The sequence below is a fragment of the Lutra lutra genome, chromosome 3, assembly GCF_902655055.1.
Source record: "Lutra lutra chromosome 3, mLutLut1.2, whole genome shotgun sequence".
Taxonomy (NCBI): Eukaryota; Metazoa; Chordata; class Mammalia; order Carnivora; family Mustelidae; genus Lutra; species Lutra lutra.
Genome location: NC_062280.1, coordinates 74,539,211 through 74,566,278, shown reverse-complemented (window position 1 = coordinate 74,566,278; position 27,068 = coordinate 74,539,211). Strand labels below are relative to the sequence as shown.

The window sequence follows — 27,068 nt, the reverse complement described above, 5'->3', positions numbered from 1 at the left end:
ATCTTTTGATAGGCTGTCACTACTCCTCTGAATGCAGTTGTTACTATATAAGCCTCTGTCCTTTTGAGTCCTGGTCACCCTAACCTTCTGCCTCCCATCAGGTCTGGGGCTAGTGACTTCCTCTCTTGCCTTAAGTCCCAAGTGTCTTCCCTACCTCAGTGGTTTACCTATATTCCACCTTTGTAATCAGTCTCCTTATAAATTAACCCTCTTGAAATTATTTTGAGTTTGCTCTGTTTCCTCTTGGCACCACGACTAATACACATACCATTCTACAAATTGAAAATGAAGAGGAGATGGCAATTGAGGCCACATCAACATACATCTTATTATATGTGTATAATATAGCCCTCCATCGATAGCCCTCCATCGCAGCCCTCTGGACTATGAGTATTCCCTGTCACCTTCTTACTTTCTTCCCCAACCATTGACTCCTTCAGTAACCTCATAGATCAAGCCAGGGAAAAGGTTGGAGCCAATTCAAGACCAAGCCACAAATGCTCAATTCATTTTTCCACCCTTCCCAGTATTCTCTACTCCCACTGCTCTTGGTGCTGTAGACTGTAAGATACTCAATCAAAGGCAGAGGTTTTGTTTTAGTCTCTTTTTCCTCTAAGAGCCTGGAACACGATAAATGTTAACAACTGCTTTTATAACAAATACATGGAAGATGGGGTTAAAGAAATGGCTAATTATGAAACTTGTTTCCAAGCAGACCAGGGCTGTTCTCTCCCTTCTTTGAGGATGCTCAGTGCTTTTCTTACCTCCATGTACAACATTGCTGCTTTATTATGACCAGTCTTGTCCTGGTTAAATGGTTTTTTGTTGTTGTTTTATAACAGCTTTATTGAGATATAATTCACATACCATGCAATTCATCTGTTTAAAGTGTACAATTCAATGGATTTTAGTATAGCCACAGAACTGTATAACCAGTACCACAATTAATTTTAGAACATTATTTTCATTATCTCAAAAAGAAACTCTGTACCTATTAGTGATCATCTGCTTCCTCTCTCTCCTCTCCCCTCATCTCCTGGGAACCAGTAGTCTACTTTCTGTCTCTTTGGATTTATCTATTGTGGACATTTCATATAAATGAAATCATACAAAATGTGGTCCTTTGTGAGTGACTTCTTTCACTTTGCTTAAAGTTTTCAAGTTTCCTCCAAGTTGTAGCCTAAACAGTGCATGTATCCTTCCTTTGTTTATGGCCAAATAATGTTCCACTTTATGGATATACCACACTTTATTTATCCATTCATAAGTCGATGAACAATTGAATTGTATTCACCGAATGTTGGTAAATGTTTAACAACAAGCAACGTGGAAAAAAAATCCTGATTTGTAGCATTTTTGATATCTAACATGTAAATACTCCCATCATGGATGACTGCAAGCTGCATAATGTCACAGAACATGGCATTGGAAAGAGAGGCTAACATAAGCTCTGTAAGCCGTTGCAAGCCAGTTCCAGCATACCACTTGACCATCTTTACTGATGTTCCACTCAAGTTACCAGAGATGTGATCACGTGCAGTGAGGCTTCCGTACACGATCACTTTAGGATGATAACAATGATAATATAAAAGTAATACAACAGCTAACATCTATTGAGTACTTTCTATGCAGAAGCCATTGTGCTAATTGTCTTTGAAAATTTAATTCTTTTTTTTTTTTTTAAAGATTTTATTTATTTATTTGACAGAGAGAAATCACAAGTAGGCAGAGAGGCAGGCAGAGAGAGAGAAGGAAGCAGGCTCCCTGCTGAGCAGAGAGCCCGATGTGGGGCTCGAACCCAGGACCTGGGATCATGACCTGAGCCGAAGGCAGCGGCTTAACCCACTGAGCCACCCAGGCGCCCCGAAAATTTAATTCTTGATCACCACTATTTCCTTAGCAACCTACATCTCCAAACTACCAATATTTTGTGCTTGAGTCAGTGTCTCCTAGGTGATATTCCTCCTATTTCTTAAATACTCCAAATACATTGCATCCCTCAACTCTGGCACTTGCTTCCTCTACCTGTTATGCTCTTTTCCCCAGATATCAACATAACCATCCCTCATTTCCATCAGATCTCTGTTCAGATGTCCCCTCCTCAGAAAGATCTTTCCATTGCCTTATCCCTTTATCTAATTCTTTGCCAAGTTTTGTTTTTCTTCACAGCACTTATCACCAATGTTCTCTTATTTTGTATATTTATTTTTTTTATTTGTGTATTGACTGTCTCCCCACCATAATGTAAAGCTCCATGAAGGCAGAGTCTTTGTTTTGTTCATAGTTGCATTTTCAGTTCCAAGGCCATATTCTTTTTTTTTTTTTTTTTTAAGATTTTATTTATTTATTTGACAGAGAGATAGAGAGAGCACAAGCAGGCAGAGTGGCAGGCAGAGGGAGAGGGAGAAGCAGGCTCTCCACTGAGCAGGGAGCCTTATGCAGGACTTGATCCCAGAACCCAGGGATCATGAACTAAGCTGAAGGGAGCTGCTTAACCGACTGAGCCATCCAGGCGCCCCACTAAGGCCATGTTCTTAGTTCATGCTAACTAAGCTGGGAAATTTGGAATTTTTGAATAAGAGTATTTCCTCCTCCTGTGTGCAACTCCTGGTGCTGTTAGAGGAGTGTTTAGAGAACATTCTGCTCTGGTTCCTGCATCTCTATTATGAGCCTAAATCCTGGCACCGATAAGATTCAGCTGATATAGGTGGAAGACAGTCCGGTGATGTGGCTGAGAGTGTGCCCCACTCTGGAGCCAAACTAAATGGATCTGCACCCCAGCTCTGGAACCCAGTGACTGTTCACCTTGGTTATGATACTCAACTTCTCAGAGTTTCTCCATCTTTAAAGTAGGAGAAGACGCCCCTCCTCATAAGTCTGTTGCGAGGATAAACCAAACTCTTTTTTTTTTTTAAGATTTTATTTATTTATTTGACAGAGGGAGAGAGATCACAAGTAGGCAGAGAGGCAGGCAGAGAGAGGGGGGAAGTGGGCTCCCCACTGAGCAGAGAGACTGATGCATGCCTCGATCCCAGGACCCTGAGATCATGACCTGAGCCGAAGGCAGAGGCTCAACCCACTGAGCCACACAGGTGCCCGTAAACAAAACTCTTAATTTAAAGTGGTGAATGCTGGGGTGCCTGGGTGGCTCAGTTGGTTAAGCGTCCAACACTTGATTTCATCTTGGGTCATGATCTCAGGAATCATAAGATCCAACCCTGCATCTGGCTTAGCACTGAGTCTGCTTGAGATTCTCTCCCTCTCCCTTTGCCTCTTCTCTCCCCTCTCCCCCCGCCATGCACATGTGCACTCTCTCTATCAAATAAATAAAAAAAAAATAAAAAAAAAACATAAACTGATCAGTGCTAGTAGATAGAGCATGCTGATATCAGGGGTGTGAGTTCAAGCCCCATGTTGGCTATGGAGCCTACTTTTAAGAAAATAAATAAAGGGATCAATACATAGCAAATGTTTGATACACCTTGTATGTTTAGCTCTGAGGACATCTTCTGGGCAGTAATCTGTAAGATTACTGTAAGAGGACTTACACTTACTGTGTAAGTCCTCTGTGTGTGTCTGCCACAGGGCAGCACTGTAAAGTCACTGCTTGCTTCCTCTCTAGCTCTTCTCAATTACCCTCATTGCTGGCATTCTGTAAGGATATGTCTGGATTGTCCTGTTGTCCCAGGGAACTGGATAGTTCCCAGTCTGCTTTTGTTTCTCACCAAAGAGGAGACCCCTGAGCATTAAGAAAGTGTTATCAGCCTGCTATTCTTTCCTGGAAAATCACCTACATTTAACCACTAGGTTTGGAAAAGGCCCAATGGAAACTTGATGTTATTCTCAGTCTAACTAGCTGAGACAAGCCAGATCTGGAGCATCCCTAGGTCTGGAGAAAGAAAAGCTTCTCAGAGAGGAGAAATCCTTACCCACAAGATCTAGGGTGTTGGTAGGAAGGGGAGCATTGGTAGCCTTGTCAGATTGAGTGGGGAAAGAAGAAAGATATGGTCAGTCATTCATGAAAAGAAGAGAAACTACCCATGACATGCAGGGCTGGCTTGGAAGGAAGCCCCCTGAGGCCCTGAAGTCCACCTTGCTATATGCCCCTGCCAGGCAAGGTAGCCCTAATCCAAAGAACTGTGTTTTACATCCTCCCTCCATGTACCATCTTTACCCACTCTCCAAGGTCCATGAATTTGGTTAAAATCATAAGCTAGATGGGTAACTTCATTTGCTCATTTCGGGGAAATCCAGTTCCATTAATATTTGCTGACCGCCCACAGGAGCTGGGCAGTATTAGCGGGCAGTCCCAGGAATCCTAGGAACCAACGATCCACAGTCACATCCCAGAAAAATAATCCCCCCTTTCCCTGAGCATCCTCATTTCTTCGGAGTCAGCTTCTGGGTGTAATGCCTGCAAAACACCAACACTTCCTCGTACTTGGGCTCCCACTGGGCTCCCCTGGGGCCTCCTGGAAACGCTGAAGGATTAAGGGGCGGGGAATTGGGAGGGTTGGGGAGGTAAGGAAGGAAGGAGGTGGAAGGAACAAGGTTGCGTTTCCCCCTTTAATCGTGTTCCAATCAGGAGTCGGCCGCGTTCCCAGGCGCCGATTCCGGCGGTCCAAAGACTCTTCCAGGAACCGCCTGGCATCCTGGGCGTTGGACTTTGGCTGGTCCGGCGCCCGATCTCCCTCCTCCCACCCCTTTCCTCCCTCCGGGCTCCGTGCCTCACTCAGGGGCGTGTCCTGCCCTACCTCCCTTTCACAGTGGTCCACTCATCCGCTTACAGCGGCAGCGGCGGCGGCGGCAGCCGGAGCAAGGACAGCTGTAGCTCCGATTTTCCAGACGGAACTGTGGCCACGGCAGCAGCTCAGTGGGGGCACCTGTGCGGAGCAGGAGTAGCAGGACGAGGGGGTGGGGTTCCTGCCAGCCACTCTCTGAGCCCGAAGGAAGGGGCATCTCCCAGCTGCTCCACAGAATCTCGCACCGAGCTGGGAATACTGGGAGGGATAGACATGTGCAGGACCAGCTAGAGGGCTAGGGTAGGCAAACATTCGGTCCAAGTGTAGAGTGGCAGTGAAAGCTGTGTCTGAGACCATGACAGCCTCCCACCTGGACTTTGGGGAGGTGGAAACTTTCCTGGACAGACACCCAGAGTTGTTCGAAGATTACTTGATGCGGAAGGGGAAGCAGGAGATGGTGGAGAAGTGGCTGCAGAGGCACCGGGAGAGTCAGGGGGCTGTAGGCACAAGGCCCACAGTGGCCGGCACCAGCAGTGTGGCTCACAGTGGTGGCGCAGGCAGCGGCCGTGTTGGTGGTGGCACTGGACCAAATAGCTCTGCCAACAGCCAGCCCACTCCGGGCGGCGGGGACTGTGGTGGGGTTCCCCTGAGTTCCAGCTGGGCCAGTGGCAGCCGGGGCGATGGGAGCCTGCAGCGGAGAGCTTCTCAGAAAGAGCTAAGGAAGAGTTTTGCTCGCTCCAAGGCCATCCACGTGAACAGGACCTACGATGAACAGGTGACCTCCCGGGCCCAGGAGCCCCTGAGCAGTGTGCGGCGGAGGGCACTTCTCCGGAAGGCCAGCTCCCTGCCCCCCACCACGGCCCACATTCTCAGTGCCCTGCTGGAATCGAGGGTGAATCTGCCTCAGTACCCCCCTACAGCCATGGACTACAAGTGCCACCTCAAAAAGCATAATGAGCGTCAGTTCTTCCTGGAACTGGTCAAGGATATCTCCAATGACCTTGACCTTACCAGCCTGAGCTACAAGATCCTCATCTTTGTCTGCCTTATGGTGGACGCTGACCGCTGCTCTCTCTTCCTGGTGGAAGGGGCAGCTGCTGGCAAGAAGAGCTTGGTCTCCAAATTCTTTGATGTGCATGCAGGAACCCCACTACTGCCCTGCAGCAGCACAGAGAACTCAAACGAGGTGCAGGTCCCCTGGGGCAAAGGCATCATTGGCTATGTCGGGGAGCATGGAGAAACGGTCAACATTCCTGATGCCTACCAGGTAGGACTTTGCATTGTCCCCCTTCCAGAGCCCCACTGGCTTGGAAGCTAAGCCTTCTGTTACCCTTTGGCGTTCAGGAACACATTAATTTAGATTCTTTACAATACTAATCTTGCTACTTAAATTCCTTCTGAGTTTAGACCAGTTAGAATGTTACTACACCATCTTTGATATAATGGTCTTTTCCTAACACACAGTGGGTTGTGAACAGTTCATAGGTCACAAGGATAATTTTGCACTCAATAATATCACATGTTTCTCTGTCAAGATTCCTTGTCTTTAAGCATATCAGTGTATGGTTTTAGACTGCAGTTGTGAGGTGCTTGGAAAAAATGTCTGCTCCAGAATACTAGTGTTAGTCTGAAGAAAGTGGGATGTTGGTGTCTCTGATGTCTTTTGGGACTGTAATAAGTTTCATTCTCTTTTGAAGTTGGACAGGAAACAAAGTACCAAACTACTTTCACATCCCTTACCTTAAAGTTGCATACGTTTCAAGGCAGGGAAGTAGAAGAGAGGAGGAAAATCAGAGGAAGAATGGGCCTTTTTAATTGTTTCTGTTACTGAGTTTAGAAAGGTTGGACAAATAGAGGGATTATTTATCCTGAGGTTTGAATATAGCATTTTCTGCAGGCAGCTTTTGACAGGACTGAGCAAGTAGGTTTTTAGTTTGTGAAACAAATAAATATTGATAATTTTTTTTAAACAACTCCAAAGGCAATCAGCAGGGTAAACAAGCTAGTTTCAAGTGGAAAAGGAACCCCAACATGCTGTTTTCTGGTATTGCTGAGCCTTTCATTTTCACGGCGATTTGAACTTGATCTTAGATGCCAGATCCAAAAGCCCGTCAGTTCTAATTTCTGTAGTGCCTCTTCATTGAATATGATGAAATTGGGTGTGGTGTCTATGAGACTTCATCAGGGTTCCTGAGAATTACAAGTTCTTATCCTTGGTTATGAAAGTTTTATGGTCATTTTCTGAGCACGTCTTCCAGGGTCTAACAGAGCTACCTGTTTCTCTAGAGTTCAGTAGCTGTTGTTCAGAATAGCGAATAGTGGTGGGAAGGACAATGAGGGCAAAATTTTCTCTATTTCATCTGAAAGTTGACAGTTTTACATAGAAAATGGAATAGTTTGGACTAAAACCGAATTTCACATTTTCATGAGGTGTCTGTCAGTATAACACTTTCATAGTCGGAGATGCCTGTCAAAATACCATCTTCATTAACCTTTTGTTATTGATTAGGTGCCTTATTCATTATACCCTCTTGAAGGCTGATAGATTTAGGTCAAGCAACCAATGAGTGAACTTTCACAAGTGTCTGTTTCTCTATGATCTTGAAAAGCCATAAGAAGAAATGAAAACATTTAACAGTTGCTGTGTTGAAGATTCTATAAAAAGTTGAACAATCAAAAAGTATTTTCCTTCCCATTAATTCCACATTCTTATTGTATGTTTGGGGAAAAAAAATCCCTTCCTAGTTGGGTGGCACTTGTTAGAACCCAGAACTGCAGTCTTTCTCTTCATTGCCTTTACTTTTCTCATTCTTCCCCAGCTGATATTTTCCCATTTCTATAGTCTTTATTTCTTGCTCTCCTCCTTCAACTCCCAGCTTATATTTAATATTGTCCCCATAACCATCTTTTCTTCCGGAGCAGAAACCCCAGCTTCCTCAGCAGTTGGCTTGTCCTCCTGCTGCCTGGGATTGTGGCTAGAGGTGTTACCAGAGTTACAGACAATCGGATTTGTAGCAGCTGATATTTCTTCTGGGCCCTACTTGTACTCTGGTCAGAATGTAAAGCAAAGTTGCCTTTGATATTTGGAAGCTGACAGTGGGAAGGGAGAGTCCCCAGGGTGGCAGCGATGGCTATGGAGAAGACCAGGTTGTTGGGAGGATTGGCAAAAGGCAGGCAGGGGGAGGGTGTGATATTGGCTGAGAATTTGAGATCTGTCTGTGTCATGCTTTGTCTTCATTTCGACCTGGTCAGGAAGTTTCTCTTTTCTTTCAACACTGGCTTCTATTATATATTTCTAGATTTTTAACTTGGTGTGTTTTTCTTCATTTTTTATGCTACTCTTCTTTTAAAAAATTACTTTTTTTCCCCTTTGTTATGGTACACCGTAATATGTAGTCACCATGAGTGTCACCTGGGAGAATTTCTTAATCTCTAAGTCTCAGTTTCCTCATCTGCAGTATGGGAATAATAACATCTATATGGTGAAGATAAGATAATTGTTTGGAAAGTAAAATGAGTATTGCATTATAGCCCCTAAAACAGTACCTGCCACATTGCAATTGCTCAGGAAATGGTAACAATTTATGATGACAATGATGATACTAGTCTGCTAGAATTCTTTTTCTTTATCTCATTTTCAATTGTTTTTCTCCTGATCTGGGACTGAGATGTGGACTCAGCAATTTTGACCAACCTACTCTTGCCCTGAGCCATGTTCCATCCTTAAATTAAGTATTTTAGAACCATCTTTACATTCAAGGAAGTTAGAAATATCTACCCTTCTACCCTCTACTTCAGATTCCTCTAAATGTGATTGATAACACTTGACACTGTCCTATCCTATCAAATGTTTTATGCTTTGTTCCTTTTAGAAACTCATACAATATAAAACTTTTATGGAGTTGTATTAATGCTGCATCCTTTCTAAATTCTAGCATTTCCCTCCATCCTTTCCATTTCTGTCTCTTACAGATTTCTCTTAATGGAAACTGACAACCTTTCAAATGCATGTTCTTTTATCACAGTGTTGGTATGATTCTGATCATATATAAACATTCTGAAGTTTCTTTGTAAAAATATAACCATCCTCTCTGATTCTTTATTAACTGTTTTTGTTTTTGTTTTGTTTTGTTTTGTTTTGTTTTTGTTATTATGTTTTTAAGGTATTTCTTGCTCAGATTCAACTAGCATTCTTTTTCTTCTTCCGGAGGTGAAAATTTTACATGCAGAGTTTCAAAATTTGATCATTTGAAAATTAGACTCATGATTTTCGTGGGTTCAGAATATGGGTGAGGGAAAAGCATTAAAGATACTTTTGGAATTATGATAATAAGCATGACATTCTGGAGTCAAGAGTAGACTAATGAAATGCTAAAGTTGAATACAAGTTTTGACAGCAAAAAAACCTCAATTCATCTAAAAAATTAGAAGAAAAAAAACTGCAAGTGGATAGAAATTCATTTTAGCTATCCTGTATGGATCATAGTGACTGCAATTTACCTTTTTTCCTCCAACAGTTATAAGTTATTTAACAGCCCACTTTAATATAGTAATGAAAAAATTGCCCTCAAGAGGTTGAAAGTAAGAGCACTCAAGTAACAGGTGTTCTCTTTGAGATTATTCTGAGCATTCAGAATATAGCACTTTAAACATTAATAAAAAGTGTGAGATGATATTTTTGTTAGTGTTGATAACGACAATACAGGTGTTTGATGGGCTTTGGGTCTGAAAAGCAGCCAAAATGTTTTGTTAGGTGAACTGGGAGGAGGAAAGGGCATGACGCAGAAGGATTGCAGGTGTGCCAGGCTTTCAGAAAACCTCATCTGTTTACACTACAGATTCATTTATTCATTAGTTCCAACAAACATACACCAAGCGCGCATTATACCTAAGGCCTGGGAGGGGGACTAAGGCCTGGGTAGGGGGACTGTGGGTCTACAACGGTGAAAGGACATGATATGTGCTCTCCAAACATTTATACTTGAGGGGCATATACTATACACAAATAAGTGAATACCAAGTGCTGTACTTAATAAATGTTGCAAACTAAATGATAAGTCACAGAGGAGAATGGAGTCCCATTATGACTGGCCTCATGATGGAAGACTTCATGGAGGAGGAGCCAATCTGAAAAAAGGGTTAGATTTCACCATTGGAGTCTACGGCCATAACACCCTGAACGCACCCGATTTTGTCTGATCTTGGAAGCTAAGCAGGGTCGGGCCTGGTTAGTACTTGGATGGGAGATTTCACCATTGGAGATGGTTGTGGGCCTGGGGGTCGTGATCCTGGTGCAGCAAAATGGCTTCAGCAGAGAGACAGATATACGCAAGTACAAAATGCATATAGAGCACAGTGAATGGTTTCATCTGGCCAGAGTATTGCCCATGCTATACAATGAACATGCAAAAGTAAGATGAGGGCAAAAGTAGAAAGAACCTTGAATGCCGACTAAAGAATTTGAATTTTACTAGCAGTCAGTGACCAAGATTTACAGGGAGCCCTTAAAAACATTTTAGCAGGACCAGGGTGGTGTTTTGGGTCACCTAGTGGCAATGGCCAATGGATTGAATGGGGGGAGGCTCAAAGCTATGGCAATAATTAACAGTCTATTATGATGGTCTAGTGGAGCCATGATGAACAACTGAACTAAAGCAGGAACAGCAGGAATGGGCAGCAGGGGACAGAAGGAAGATGTTCTGCAGGTGTGGGGTTGGGCTAGGAGGAAGGGAAGTTAGTAATACCCTGGGTGATATGGAGAAGGGTGACACAGTTATCAATAACAGGAAAAGAAGCTGGGTGAGTAAAGATTCTAAGTAGAGCCAGCTACATAATATGTGGAGTGTAGTACAAAATGGTAAAGCAGGAGCCTGGCTGGGGGTGAAGTTAATCTTCTCTTCCCAAGTGTATGCTGTCTCGACCCACAGCAGACAGGTAGCTCCCTCGTGATTTCAGACCTCCATGCTGAGAAACTCTGAGGGATAGGTAAGAGGCCCTCACTGAGTTCCCTGCCTAATTGGTCATAATACTGCCACCTCTGGCTGTGGGTGACCACAACTTTGCTCCTCTCTATGCTGATATGGGACATGCACCTGACCCTCCCCACACTCCCACCCAGATCCCAACCAGGAGCAGAGGGCAATAGCAGATGTGGGGTATTGGCCTCTCACTCAACCAGGGCGACATGGTTGTAGCCCCTGGTCACAAGGGGAGGGTGATGAGGTGGGAGGCCAAGGGAGGCCCAGGACACAACAGAGCATGGGTAAATGACCAAGAACCAGTCCTGGGCAGGCAATTGGGCAAAGACTGAGTGTGAGCCAAGGCTTCAAGATTTAGGATCATATGCCACTGCTCGATTGGACTTCACTTAGCGCAAATTCAAAGATAAAATTGTTAACGGTTTCATATAGCACAGCATTAAACCTCAAGCAGGGGGCCCCTAGGCAACTGTACCAGTCACGTGTCCATGGAGCTGGCCCTGAGTCTGAGTCATTTGGAGTGTTAGGTGGGGAAGTTCAATTTTATTTCAGCCTAGTGTCTAATGCTTCCTCTCACATGGCCTCAGCTCCATTCTAATTAAATTATGTGCCATTTTCAATGCCTGGATTGTGCTTTTCTATTTCTGTGCTTTTCTTCCTTTCTGCCAGGACTATACTTTTTCCATAGTTTCTCATTCAAATCTTGCTTTGCCTTCTCCTAATACAAGAAGGGCAGATAGCTGATTGCTTATCCTTGACGAGAAGTGACGGAAAACAAACAAAAATGATCCCCAAGTTGTATTTAAGAACGCATTCTACTATACTGCCATATTTATTCTATGTATTAAATAAGAATATGAATAATGATATTTTATAAGTCACTGTCAGTGAATTTCACTTTAGAATATGCTCCACTAAAATAACTACATTTCAATGTGTTTGGCTTCAGAAGGGATTGATTTCATTTACCTAGAAATTCAGTGAGGAGTGTGCTTCATTCCCTGATGAGCCACTGCTGGCACACATGGGTCTGTGGTTCCGTGATTGAGTTGCTGAGATTTGCTTAAAAGGCAGACGTTGATCCCACCCCATCACTTAAAAGCAGTTACCTGAATTCTTACTTCAGCCTTGCACATAGCATTTTCAAAACTCCCCTAAGCCCACAAACATGTTCACTAGGCCAGAACCAGAATTGATTTTGTGCTTGAAGCAGGAAGCATTTGCTGTTTCAGCCCCTCTCCTGACAGACACATGATCATGATAAACACAGGGACAAATTGCTTTTGCTGCTCTGTACATAGGATAGATTACAGAGAAGTACAGTTCCTACAGAATCCTGGGGAGGTAATTTAAGGTTAACTTAATTTTTTCCCAACCCATAAGCTAAATGTTTACTAATCTGACCAGTTTATTTTGGTTCCTGAGGTTTGGGTCACCTGTTTATTTGCAAGCCTGGCTTAATTTGGAAGTTAGTGTTTCATGTTTAATATAGTGTTGAAAAGTCATATGAAGCTTTCCTCTGAAATAGCTTTGAGTTGTTTTACAGGAAAGTCAACCAGATCCTTGACGTCCACTACTTGCCACTTGAGTTACTTATTTTAAGGGTGGTGTTTTGCAATATAACCACGTTCTTTTGGAAAGTGGAATTTGAATCATAAAAGAAGCCGTTTAGTCATAAAAGAGTGGGTTGGGTTTCTAATATTTTAGGAGAAATGTTGGTTCCTGGCCATTTATAGGCATTCAGGCTAAATTTATTTTTATTTATTTTGGGGATTAAAATAGTAAAGAAGTCCTCCTGGTGTTAAAAAAATGTGCATTTTCTATAACTCCAATGGTTTCTTATTAATTGGTTGATTTCACTGACTAAACAGTGGTTTTATACATTAATCATAAATTCTCTTTCCCATCATAACATATAGCTTTAGGCTACTGCAAATTTAGTACAAGAAATCTTTTTTATCTAAATGAAAAAATGAGGAATCTTTGAGAGCTTTTTAAGGGTGTCAATTTTTTAAGAATTTAAGCATAATGATAGAAGGCAAACTGAAACTCCACTGTGGATTAATAATAACTCTATTTATGGAGCACTAATTATGAGACAGGCATTAGTTCATTAGCAAGCATGGTCTGTTTAATCCTCTTGACAATTCCCAGAGATAGCTATTACCGCCCTCCTCTTACAGAAGGAGAAACTGAGGCTTGAAAGGGTTGAGTGATTTGCTCAAAGTCACTCAGGTGGTGAGTGGTGAGAGAGATGGGATTCCAAAGGAGATCTTTGGACCACAGAGCCTTCAGGCCCACCATCCCCGGTGTGGCCTCTACTGACCACTAACTATTATACGCACACTCACAACTGACCCTTTGCCTACTCCTTTTCTCTGCCAGTTTAAATCCTCTCACCCCTCAAAGCCCCACTTTATGAAGCTCTTGCTAATCCCTGCCCCATCCCACCCAAACTAGACAAGATTTCTCTCTCTTTGATCTTCCATAGTGCTTTAATGTATTTCTATTTTCATAGTATTATTACTGTTTGGATACTAGGTGACATTTTGACCATGAATTCCTCAAGATCGAGATTGTGACTTCTTCACTTCATATTCTGCAATATGGATGGATTAGTGCAAATCTTTTCAACAGAGTAGTTACGCTGATATCCCCTTTATGTGGTCAATTCAACCACCTCTAAGCACAAAGTTCAGACTGCACAAGCCATTTAGAGAGCTAAACCAGGAAATTCAACCCCTGAGCACGTCTTTTACTCTTTAGACCTGATTTTGTATATTTTTTTTCCTTAAAGATTTTACTTATTTATTTATTTGACAGAGAGAGAGAGTGAGTGAGAGCAGGAACACAAGCAGGAGGAGTGGGAGAGGGAGAAGCAGGCTTTCCACTGAGCAGGGAGCCCGATGTGGGGCTCGATCCCAGAACCCTGGGATCATGACTTGAGCCGAAGGCAGACGCTTAATGTCTGAGCCACCCAGGCATCCTGTGTAGATTTTTTTTCTTTTAAATAGGGCTTATGAAGCCCAGATAACTGGCTAATTACCTGAATTGCTTGTCTGCATTAATCAGATCTTCTTATTAGTTGCTGGACCCCTGTCTCCCTAGCCCCTTCATTTTTATTTATCTATTTTTAAATTTTACTTCATTCCCTGTGGAAACCATGGTGAAAATAGACTGCCACTAACCAAATACTAAACTAGCAAGAGCCCGCTGCCAACTTCTTCTTGGCCAAAGCATAAGATGGAGCATGGCCTTTCTGGCTAACTGAATTTTCTAGTTTTCTCATGATTACCTCATTCATTCAGTACAACTTCTTGAAGGTAAAACACTCCTTCCAGGATAAGATCTAATAGATGTTAGAATTTTTCTCTGAAAGTCTTTCAGACATGAGAGATTATATTGACTAACCTTGTAATTATTTATTTTCTAACAACATTGCACGTCCAGGTTTATTGATTACATTTCTTATGTTTCCCATACTCTGAAAAAGTCTCAAAAAATTCAACTTCTGAGATGGTTATATTTACAAACTGCTCACTCCCAGATATAGTTATTAGATGCCCATGGGGACATGTCCAAGTGAGAGCTATCTCTTTCCCTTCTATTCCCTATAGTTAGCATCAGTAAACTGGGCTGGTTGCTACACCACCTCTCCATCCCTCCTCCCAGCTGAAATAACAAAGTAGCTAATGGTAAAACAATACAACTACCCTTGGTATATAGATATGAACCACCACCCCTACATCTGAAGCGGAGGGGGCAACTACCAGAATGCTGAGGGAGAGTTCCATCTGTGGGAGAGGGGCCACACAGCTAGAGTTGTGGCCCGAGGGAGAGGAGCTCAGCCACTGACGAGCATGATCTGGAGGAGAGGGAGCCAGGAAATGTTACCCTCCTCACACCCACATCTCCTGTCAGTGTCACTCAGTGGTTGAACCCAGGGTTGGTTGAAACCAAGAGGGCAAAGGGAGTCCTCCCTGACACAGCGATTCATAGCAGTCAGCCTTCTGGCACAGAACAGAGCCTCTCCAAGAGCCTCTGGAGAGCCAAATGGGGACTATCCAGAGTCATCAGGTTATTTCTTATTTTACTCACTGGGAATATGAGTGTGTACAGAGACCAAGTCAGGTGGGAATACCCATCTTTGATTTGAACATTGAATTTCATCAGCATATAGAAAATAGTGATTGAAATCTGTTGAAAATGAGTTCAGAAATGCCATATTGGTATTTGGCTGTCTTGTTCTGTCCAAGTAGTTTTCTTTATTCCCAATATGCTATTTCCCAGAAGAAACTCCATAGGAGGCAATCTGGACCAAACACACCTAACAGGGAAGAGATGACTTTGGACCAGTTAATGGAATTTTTTCCCTAAACAACCTGATTAAGCCCATTTGTCTGAGAAATGAATTCATCAATTACTAATCATCTTGTTAAACTGTAAAAGCCATCAGCATGTAATAGAACATGCTCTAGACTTGGAGATAATCTTGAGTTCTATTCCCAGTTCTGCCTTAGTGTTTTCAGCTATAATAAAAGAATAATATGTCTGGACATGTCTACTCCATAGGATTTTGTAAGGATCTACTTACTAAAACCAATATTAGGTTCTAATGAGATAACAAGAAAGAATATTCAAAAGGATAAAGTAAGAAATGTAAGACTTTATGCATTTTTTAAACTTTTAAAAAAGATTTCATTTATTTATTTGACAGAGAGAAATCACAAGTAGGCAGGCGGGGGGCGGGGGGGTGTGGGGGAGCAGGTTCCCTGCTAAGCAGAGAGCCCGATGTGGGGCTTGACCCCAGAATCCTGAGATGACCTGAGCCAACGGCAGAGGCTGAACCCATTGAGCCACCCAGGTGCCACTTTATTCATATTTTTAAATGCACAGTCCAGCAGGCTTTATTCACAGGACCTGGCCCCAGAAAGGTCCTTGTGCATGAAAGGAGAAATTTGATTTAAAATGTGGTAGTAACTGTATTGACCATATTTTCTTATTTTCCATATTCTTGATGTTCTGGTTTTGGAGCCCCTGATCCTGCAAAGACTGCCCCTCTGAGGGGTAGCTAATTCCTAGAGAGAGCAAAGGACTCCCCTGCAGGTGCACCTGTGCTGTACAAACCAACCAGCCTGAAGAGGCCACATCCCCAACAATCTCCTTTATCAAACTCACACACCAAGCCCGAATCCCCGTGCTTATGTCACCCCAGGGCCGGGTCCCAGACAACTAGGGACCACCCCCAGAGTCCAGAGCCTGCTGAAATTCTTCACACTACCCAAAACCTAATTGACCAAAGGACCCTATCTTGCCTCTGCAGTTTCTTCCCAAGAGAATCCCAGTAAAGGCTCTGGGCCATGTTCTTCCCTCTCCATTTCTGCCTCCTGACTGACTCTGGTCCTTCCCCATGGGGCCCTGCGTGGTGTGCCATGCCTCTGTGTTTGAGGATTTGTAAGTATAACCTTTCTCCTTCAAAACAATGATTCCCACAAACCATAAGTGACTCTTAATCTCACAAAACAAACTGAGGGTTGCTGGGGGGAGGGGGTTTGGGGGGGGTGGGGTTATGGACATCGGGGAGGGTATGTGCTATGGTGAGTGCTGTGAAGTGTGTAAACCTGGCGATTCACAGACCTGTACCCCTGGGGATAAAAAATATATTATATGTTTATAAAAAATTAAAAATTAAAAATTAAAACAAAAACAAAAACAAAAAAACAATGATTTCCATGTCTGCGTGTCTTACAATACTGGATTGAAACAAATCTCAGGCACATTTCAGGTTAGTACCATACAGACATGATGCCTTATACATAGGTGATGATTCCTTCAAAATGCAAAGTAACCAAATGCTTTAACTGAATTTTGGACTGTCAGGATTTACTGGCCATAATACATATCGTGCATATGACAAGCATAGTTATGTTAATTTTTTTTGCAACTAATGAATATGCCTATTTTTCTAGTGTAATATGTAATCCCAAAAGTATACATTGGGTTTCTGTGCTAGAAATTCCCCCATAAAGTCTCCAGATTGACCATTTGTAGTTTTATTCTTGAAATCCTAAAGATTTTTTTTAAATGACAGTGTTTGGATCTAGTACTTGTAAACAAAATAAATTGTAGCAGCTGACATTAAAGGGTAAATGAATAATAAATCATGGTGCTTATAATCAAGCTCTAAAAATTTATTAGGCTAGGTGAAATCTATGACACAATTTTATTTTAAATGTGTTGACTATTCAAAGATGGGCTTTCTTTATTTTATGTTTTTCTGTTTAGATATGTTGTTAATTTTATGTTATGCATTATCCTTGTACTTAAGCTACCTATATTTATCAGATTGTCAGAATGTCTTAACCTTTGCTTTTTTCAATTTAAAGAAATTAGATGTTAATCCTTTTTCATTTAAATGGCTGTATACAGTTTAATAACCTAACAGTTTTTATGGGTATTTGGCAACTTAATGTGCATGATTACATATTTAAAGTTTTGATAACATCTGTAATGGAATTAAGAACTGTAGGCTTGGGACATTGTGGGAAAGATTGTCTCAGGGTTGCTAAGGAAACCAGTCTAGGTTTTTCTGCATAAATTTCTCTGGAAAGGTGAAGCTATAATCCCATCCGTAATGGCCACCTTTATGGAGCATCCGCATCCCCCCCCCCGCCCTTAGCTTCTTCTTTTTGCTTCTAGAGAAGCACTAACTGATAGGGTCTATGCTTTATGCATCTGTTAAGGCTGGTTCCTTTTTCTCTCTTCAGGTATGTGAGAGCGGGGTCAGATTCTTTCCTTACTTCCTCTTCTTTGAGCCTGGCTTTGAAAGCCCAGGACAGCCATAGCATCCTGTTTTTATTATAGCCCAGAGACTACTATGCAGAGAAGCAAAGAAGAGAGGAGCCAGTGGCAAGGAATTTGCCAAGCGTTGACCAAGCAGGCTGAGGAGTACAGAACCTCTGGAGAGGAGGCTGATAACACAGCCGGGATCCAAGGGATCCAAGATCCAAGGATCTTTCCCCTCTCTCTTTGCCATCCATGTCTTAAATGAGGAAACAGAGAAGCAGCTTCTGATTTGGTCCCTTTATGTTTTCCATGCCTGCTGTGAGTCCCATTGATAGCCAGAAAGGAACTGGCACTCAGGGAGTGTGTGCTAATTTAAAATAGAAAGGGCAGGAAAACATTTTTCCACCTCTGAATTAACCAAATGAAGATGATCTGCCAGGTTAAATTAAAGAACAAAAAGGTCAGCCAGGGAAAGAGGAGCCACTGTCATCATAGGGATGTTTTATACCTGAGACCTTGAGTTTCTGTTGAAGAAACAACCGATTTTATTCTTAGAGATAGTTTGGAAGGATCAAGCACTTATGTAGGTAGTGATGTGGCAAAATTAATCATTTCTTGTGGCAACTTTGTGAAACTGTATAATTTAATGTAAAAGTATATGGAAATCATTTGATGAAGATGATATGGAAAGATATGAGGGTATAAAATGAAATAGAGGTGTTTTCTCTCTAGCGAATGAAGGTACAGTTTACTTCCAAACCACTTCCTTTCTTTACTCTTGACTGTTGATCCGACTCTCCTCCTTGAATGCTAACTCAGTGCTTACTACAGTATCTGGCATATAGTAAGTAGAATCAGTATAGTAAGTAATATAAAATCATGCTATAGCCTTTGTTTTGTCTTCAGAGTGACATGCCCTGATGAAAACATTATGTAGTTTAGTGTGTCTCAACATTGGCACTCTTGACATTTTGGACATTTTGGAATCCCACCAGATGCTTGCTCCGTTGTGACAATAATGTCTCTAGACACTGTCAAATGTCCCCTGGGGGCAAAATCCTCCTCCCCCCTTTTAGAAATCACTGATGTAAGAAAGTTGGGTAATATACATGTACTGCCTTAAAAATAGCTCTAACTTCTGATTTAGCAATTCCAGATCATTCTAAGGAAATTTTTATGGGTATGAGCAAAGACTTGTGTATATGAATATTCATGATAGTGTTATTTATAATAGTGTAAGCTTATCAATCTAAACACCCAACTAAATGTTTGGATAAATAGATTATATAGTACATAGTAAAATGGAACATTTACCAGAGAAAGTTGCCCACAAAATATTAAGTGAATGAAGCATATCTATAAAACAATAGCATCCCGGTTTTCTTAACAACAATAACAATAACAAAACCATGAGGGAGGGGGTTGGATTCAGAATCAGACCGAATTTGATTCCCGCTCCCACCCCCTTGAGAGCTGTATCGTATTTTACTTCTGTAATTGTTAGTATCTGCAGCCCTAAAATGGGGATAATGATACCTATGTTAAAAGGTTGTTGTCAGGATTAAGTGGCATTATATATGAAAGGTGCTTAACATGCTGTTTGTTACATTGTGAAGACTTAGTAAAAAGTACTTGGAATAATGCATGGGGAAAGGCCAGAAGATGATTCACGAGAACATTAATAGAGGTGGGCTTCTTTTTCTCTTTTGTGTTTTCTTTTATATGTTTTTCAAAAATTTCCACACATTTGTATTTATTAATAAAGTAGCTGTAGTTACTTTAACAGATACACCTCGTGAGCTCAGTGGTAACACAACGGTAACTTATTTCTCTCTTGGGAAATTCAGCAACTCTTGCTGATTGACGGGTAGCCATCCTCCAAGAGGGCATTCTTTCTTGCCTCCACACCGCGGCATGGGGCTTCAATGTGTGACCAGCAGATGAGGGGAGACAGAAATGGACAAGTGATGGGGGAGGATTTGTGGGTCAGGTTGGAATGGGCACACATTATTTCCTGCTCCCATTTTGTTGTGCTTCTAGGCTCCAGAACCTGGGCATGTAGCCATACCCAACTGCAGGGAGGCTGGCAACTATAGCTTAGCCCCGCCCCAAAGTGGATCAAAGACCAAGAGCCATCTAATCATCATCTATAGCTTGAAGTGTAGGATCTTCCAGTGGGGAGCCATCCTCTCCAGAGGGTTCTGCTGGTTGTCACAGGCTGCAGCTCATGTGTGTGACTAACTTCTCAGAACAAGATTTGAGAGGGAAAACCAGCTTTGGAAAAGGGACCCGAAACACATGGAGAGAGGATTCTTGCTGTTTCAGTTTCCATTGTTGAGAATGGGTTGGAGGATAGGACTCTGTAGGTGGGAAATTTGCTGAGGAGATTGTGGTCTCTAATCTCAAAGGTCTAAAGGCTACCAGGGATGGAGCTAGACCTGGCTACATAATCCATGGGACCCAGTGAAAAGTCAAAATGGGGTTCTTGAGGCCGGCCACCCTTGCCCACAACCGATGGTCCACCCCAAAGGACTACAACCTCAGTGCCAGAACAGGCTTCATATGTGGATCAGGAGTGGGTGGGAGGCCACTGCAGAGCTGCTTACTGAGCACACTATGGTGTTAACAGTGGAAGCAGCCAGAGCTTTGCTCCACCCTGACATACCATAGGTTCCTGATTCTCCTCATACCCATGCCCACAACCTCACTGGGAATGGAGGGCAAGAGCAGAATGTGAGCACCCTCCCATCCCAACCCCCATCAACCTGACCCTGTTGCAATTCTGGGTAGAAAGAGGTAGAGGTCATGGGGCTGGGGCAGGGAGCAGGAGGCTGAAAACCCATCAGAAAGCCAGATTGTGTGCAGCCCTGGGGCATGCTTCATCAGACTTCATGGACAAAACACAAATTCACCTTAAACTTCAAGTGTGTGTATAGGGAACCCTTTTTAGCATGGGGCTCAGTGTGCCCGCACTGATGCATACCCATAAAGCCATTCTGGGCTGGTGCCCACACTATGTTTTTATCTATAAGAATAATGAGGATGGCAAACTCTCCATGGAAGTTTATTATTTTTCTATCTACTTCTGTAACACTTCACCCAAATGACTCTTGCTATTTATTCCATTTTTGATAATTTTAGTTTTGGCTCACCTCTTTCTCTCCATTAAACTGTGAGCTCTTTGAGGGCAGATACTATGACCTTCTCAGCTTTACAGCACTCCCTGCATGTGGCATAGTACCTAGCATGTAGTAGCTAGGTACTCAATAAACATTTGTTATGTGAATAAGTGAGGAAAATGAGAGTACAAGAAGTTAGTCAGTAGGGCAAGTGGCTTAGGTACTAGGACTAAGTTATAAGGTCATATTAAGACCAGGGGTTTAGCTGATAAGGTTGAGCTAGGCCACTTCATAGGACAAGGGTCCTTTCATTTTCTCATGCATAAGGCTGGGTTGGGTTCCCAGGTGAAGGGGTCAGGTACAAGGCTTTGACAGTCCAGGCTGTGAATTACTTACAGCAGTGAAGGCACAGGGAACGGAGCAATTCATCCCTTACCTGTAGAGAAGAGGAATTAGCAAAGCTGGGAGGTTGAAAGCAAGGGAAGAAAGGTATCAGCTACGACTAACCTAACAGGCCTGAGGCCTTGGGAAAACAGTGATTAGCAAAGGACATGGATTCTTCTTTTCATATGGTTATTTAGATGGCAGTGATGATGTCTTTTAGGCCAGGCAGATTGATTCACTAGGGAGAGTGTAAAAGGTCAGACTGGGAGCTCTCTACTTTAGGGGTGGTAATTTAAACCAAAATAATGTAGACAGCCCAGCACCAAGCCTTTAATGAAAGCGAATGCATCACCACCACCACTTCTGTCTCCCGCCAAAGGACCACAAGTGTTCTCGTTTCTCTGCTCTGTACTTGTTTCCAGAGAGCATCCTCTGAGATTATCAGATTCTTTTTTTAGACTCTGGATATTTTTATTTGGGTTATCTATCATTACCCTAGTAAATGGTAATGGTCCGTGGATAAGTATGCAACTCTTCTGGAGTCAGATAAGTATGCAACTCTTCTGGAGTCACCCGTGACCAGTTGTGCTGAACAGTTAAATGACATTTCTAAAGACAACAATCACAATCACAATCGCTAATGCTCCAGAGCTCGCTGGGACAACAGTATCAACAAACACATTTACCTAACATATTTCAGAGTTCCCTTCACTGTTGGCTTGCTTCAACCTCTCACCTTTCCTCTCTCCATTTCTTTATCCTGTGCTTTCCATTTCCTCTTTTCTGGCGTGTCACACCTGTCTTCCTGTTGAGTAATTGCTTCGCCTCGTTCTTCCCAACTACCCTCTCTCTTCCTTTTGCCTTTTCTGTTCTCCCCACCCCACCTCCTGTCCTTCATCTTGCCTGTTCCCCTTTGCCTTATTCTATCTTCTCTTTCCCATGTCTGTTTCTGGCCCTCCCTGACATTACTGACCTTAACATAAAATGGCTGTAACAGGAGAATAAGTATTTGTTCCCAGTTTTTAATTTCCCAAGCAAATTTTTAAATCTCATAGATTCCCTCAGAAAACAACTGAGTTTCCTTTTTACTTCTATGTGGCCTGTAATTGTATCTTTCTTTTTAACTTTAACATCAGATACATGAAATATTTTTCTTTTAAAACACACGATTTTAATTACATTTCAAACTGTTATCCCATGTGGCCCTTGGTTGTAATTTATTTCCTGAGAGTCAGTGCCTTGCAATATGAGAAAGACCTTGCCCCTCGAGTCCATTCTAAGTAGAACAAGTGACAGGGAAATAGTATTTAAACAATTGGTATATAACATCCAGCCTTTTATTAAAATGAGAACAATGATAAATATTATTTCTTTGGTATACCTCTTAGATTCGTATCTACCAGGAACTTTTAGCAATGGCAACACCGAAGTCACTATGCCAGGAATTTTCGGGCTGATTGCTTGTTTGAGGTCCTGTCTCTGTTAACCTAAAGTTCCTCTTAGTGAATGTCTCCTGCGGCGTTATTTTTTTCCCTTTTGTACACAGAAAAGAAATCTTTTCCATCCTCCTGAATCCACCAGGAAGCATGTGGGATTTAATCACCTCTGTTATTATATTGCTTTTCCCCCAATGTATTAATGCTCCGAAACTTGCTTAGTCATTTGTAAAATTCAGCCACAGGACTTGCTGTTGCCCTTCGACGACAATCCATCAAAGGAAAGTTAACCAAACTTTATAAGCTGTGTGGCCCTGTTTCCTAGAGCTGATATTTTCTCTTGACTGAAAACCACATTGGATCTTTTTTTTTTTTTTTAATTTATTTGACAGACAGAGATCACGAGTAGGCAGAGAGGCAGGCAGAGAGAGAGGAAGGAAAGCAGGCTCCCTGCTGAGCAGAGAGCCCGATGCGGGGCTCGATCTCAGGACCCTGGAATCATGACCTGAGCCGAAAGCAGAGGCTTTAACCCACTGAGCCACCCAGGAGCCCCCCACATTGGATCTTAACACCTGCATCTTGCTTCATTATTTTTAGCAGAAGGTAATGCCCGACTTACGTGTGGACGTGTATTTTTTTAACCATCCAGCTTTATAAAAGATAATTTTCTTCCTTCCTTGATAAATGAATCCATTTATTATAAATGCATTTTTAATTCTGAAGTTCTCTGTAAAGATACAAAGCTAAAGAATAGGCCAGAGGCTTCCTAAAGCAAGCCTGGTGACCCTTTCCTAAGGCTTCAGGGCCATAAGAGTCAGAGTTAAGATGGGTGTGTTCCTCTATCACTGTCTCTCCTATTCTTGGATTCTGAGAAGACCCAATACATAACATTTCTCTTTCCTGCCCTGAATTGGCTGAGATGGGTGAGAAGACAGAAGAGGAAATGGGACATTAAAATATCACATTTATGGGCTGCCTGGGTTGCTCAGTGGGTTAAAGCCTCTGCCTTTGGCTCAGGTCATGATCTCAGGGTCCTGGGATCGAGTCCCGCATCAGGCTCTCTGCTCAGCGGGGAGCGTGCTTCCCCCCCACTCTCTGCCTGCCTCTCTGCCTACTTGTGATCTCTCTCTGTGTCAAATAAATAAATAAAATCTTTTAAAAAAATCACATTTATAATTTGTTGAGAAGATTCTGGGGTATGGCCTTATATTTAAAAGCTTACAATATTCATCTCCAAAATTAAACAGACCTACTCTCCCAGATACAGACGATACTAGATGCTTACAATCTTCTCCACATAAGGGCCTATTCCTTTGAAACTTACAGCATTAAGGAACAGAGTAGAGGAATGCTTTCTGTGGGTAGCCTGACTCTAGAAGATTAAGGGGAGCAAGGGGCTGGGCCTTGCATACTAATCAGGTAAGTTACCATGCCTTCATAGGGAGGAGCAAGGGGTGGGCCCAAAGGCTGGAAGGTTAAGGGAAATCCACTCTCATGGAATCCAGTCGCTCCTCCTCTCACAGAAGCCATGCCACCTCTCAAATAGATTATTTTACCTGAAACCTTCAGAGAACACTCAATGCCCCAACACTCTCCTTCTCCTGCTTTATCTTCCTTATCTTCAGTTATCCAAGCCAGAAACTTAGGCATCTTCTCTGATTCCGTACTTTTCTCCAACCACCATATTAAATCCATCAGAAAGTTCTTTTGATTTACTCTAACAGAGATAGCAAGTCTATCCACTTCTCTCCATCTTTGCTGCCACAGCCCCAGTGCAAGTCACCATTATATTTCAACTACGTTATTGAATCTGCCTTAAATTTTTTTTTGCTCGTAATCAGTTCCCACATACGATTTTTATGAAGCGACAAGGAGTCTGTCGTGGATAGCAGTGTCTAGGAGGATGGGGTCAGATAGGAAGATGGGGCCTCTTTGAAGACAACGAACGATGGAAGGCTTGTGAATAGGAGGGGGACACAGATTTGGGCTGCTCTGCACTCGTCATCCGTGGGAGCTTGGACAGATAACCTGCTCTCTGTGGACTTCAGAATCTTCATATGTAACATGAGAGGGCTAAGAAAATGATTTCTAAGATTTCCAGTTCTAAAATTTCACGTTAATAATGGAAAAGAAGAGGAAAAACCTTACAAAACACCTCTGCCCAAGTTGAACAATTAGTATCTTTCTAGCAAGACATGCTTAGTGTTGAATGAGCCACATGCTTGAGTCACTCGATAGTTACTAGTTGCTGCTCTGGAATGAGCCCTGGGTGGCTCAGGGCTGCCATCTGGCTGGAGGTGTAGACTAAGAGATTTGTAGTAGAGCTCTATTTGAGTAGCAACACCTTGTCTTTATATATCTTTGGGAAAGTTGGGAATAAGCCATTCCTTGGTAATGCCATTGGGTGATATCTCTAAGAAAGAAATGATTTGGGTTCAGGTTTGCTTTTGGGTCTTCTCATCAACTCCAGTAGAGGATATAGCCAACTGTTTTGTCGTAGGATCTGAGCCTCTTTATCTCTAAGTCAAAAAGAAAGTTTCAGCAGAATTATTCCAGTCTAAGAGTACAAATGAGTCTACACAAACAAGAGAGACCTTAGACATAGCAATAGTGTGCAAAAGATATCAGGTAATGTTCTCTGTCCCAAATTAACAACTTTACAACCTATATAATTCTGCTATTAGAGCTTAATTTCCCTCAATATTTCTGGCTTTTTCAGCTTTAAGAATTTCCAACTTTGAGGGCCCATCATTGAACAAGTTAACAGTTAACACTAAAGGGAATAAATCAACCACTTGGTAAGAGCAAGAATGGGACCAGGAAAAGTTCATGGATTGAGAAAAGTAAGGGAACCAAAGATAAACTGGCTAGTTCAGCTTTTCCAAAGGCAAACCATGTTTAAGTCATGTCTGCCTGGCTTTGATGTGCTAGATATCCTCTATCTTAACTCTATGATTTTCTCATCCTGAAGTTCTGATCTGAATTCTTAAATTATACAAACAAACATGGGTGCCTGGGTGGCTCAGTCGGTTAAGCATCTGCCTTTGGCTTAGGTCATGATCCCGGGGTCCTGGGATCAGCCCAGCATCTGGCTTCCTGCTCAGTGAGGAGTCTGCCTCCCCCTCAGTGCTTCCCCCATTCATGCTGTCTCTCAAATAAGTAAATAAAATCTTTAAAAAATTATATAAGCAAACAAAAGCCTTAGTAGAAAGGAAGCCCAGGGGATTCTATTACAGAGGTCAATCACTTTCTCAACATATTTCTATAAAGTACTTAGACAACTACTCCAGAATTGTTTTATGTTGTAAGGTTTGTAATAAAATCTTCTGAAAAATGCATCTTAATGTGAACTAAATTGGACATTATAATGGCACAAGAAAAGACTTCCGCCAGTAAATTTCATCTTTACTTTTTATAAGCCTTAAAGTATCAGTTGCTACTATAATTTGTTTTTTGGCTAATACAAAGGCAAAGAATTTGTATCAACTGGACTAACCAAACTAAAGAAAAATTAATAGCAATAGCTAACATTTATTAAATATATGTACTAGGCACTGTGCTAAGATATAATTATCTCATTTAATCCTCATAAAGATCTATGAAATAGATACTATTACTTTCCACATTTTACATACGAAGAAACTGGACTTTGAGAGGGTTAGTAACTTGCCCAAGTTTACACAGATAGTAAGTGGTGGAGGCAGGATGCAAATCTACATGGTCTGACTTTGTCTACACTTTTACTATTATGGGACGTATTAGGGATTATGCTCATGTTCTTATCACATGTTCAAATTTTTACCAGTACTGTCCACAAAAGAAGAAGGCTCCTTGACAGAATATGAAATGTCAGCAATTCACACCCATGGATATCAGACGATATTGATTATTTACATGTAGTGATCCCAGCAATTGCATCATATTTGGAGAGCTTAGGACAAGATGCCTCAGGAAACATCAGGGCATGCAGTGTAACCCCTTAACGCCTGAGCTGGCAAAATAATAATAGTAGTAATAGCTAATGTTTATAAGGAGTTTAGTGTGTGCCAGGCATTGCCTTAAGCACTTTATATATATTAATTCATTTATTATGCACAGCAATTTAATAAGATAGGTCAATAATCCATCATATAGCTGAAGAAACTGAGGTACACAAAGGTTAAGTAATTTCCCTCAGATCACATAGCTAATAAGTTGGAGATCCAGGGTTTAAGCCCATATTATTTGGAGCCACAATTTGTATTCGTATGATCTGATGCCTCTGTCGTGCTATATAAACATTGTGTAACGGGCTACTCAGCAACATCTTTTCACGATGCCCTTTACTGAAATTGTGAGACAACTTTGATGTGGCTTATATAGTTGGTCTCTCCAGAAGCTGAGTTGTGAGTGTGTATCACGGATAGTTTCTTTAAAAAGAAAAACCTTTCATTTTTCATCATAACTGGTTGGTACCAAAACCTGTGAAGAAAATCTGTTTGCATCATTAGGAATTAATTAGAGGAAATTGTCGACAAATTTCCCATGCTATTTTAGACATATTGATAATCTGCAAGGCAGAGATAGAGTTGTTCTTTGCAGATCTTATAATTGTGTGTGTGTGTGTCCGTCTTAAAGAAAGAA

General features: G+C 42.0%; 1 protein-coding gene across 2 annotated transcripts in view; it reads left to right on the top strand.

Moving 5' to 3' along the window:
* The window catches only part of PDE11A (phosphodiesterase 11A), a 421,382-nt gene that overhangs the window by 30,246 nt on the left and 364,068 nt on the right, over positions 1–27,068 (top strand). Inside the window, exon 1 of one of the 2 annotated variants that reach the window (XM_047722276.1) lies at positions 4,792–6,009. The exons of the other annotated variant lie outside the window; for it this stretch is intronic. Within the exon in view, the coding sequence (XP_047578232.1) occupies positions 5,098–6,009 (912 nt within the window). The 5' untranslated portion in view covers positions 4,792–5,097. Of the gene's footprint in view, positions 1–4,791; positions 6,010–27,068 lie in introns of those variants that run through there. 2 annotated transcript variants of the gene reach the window in all.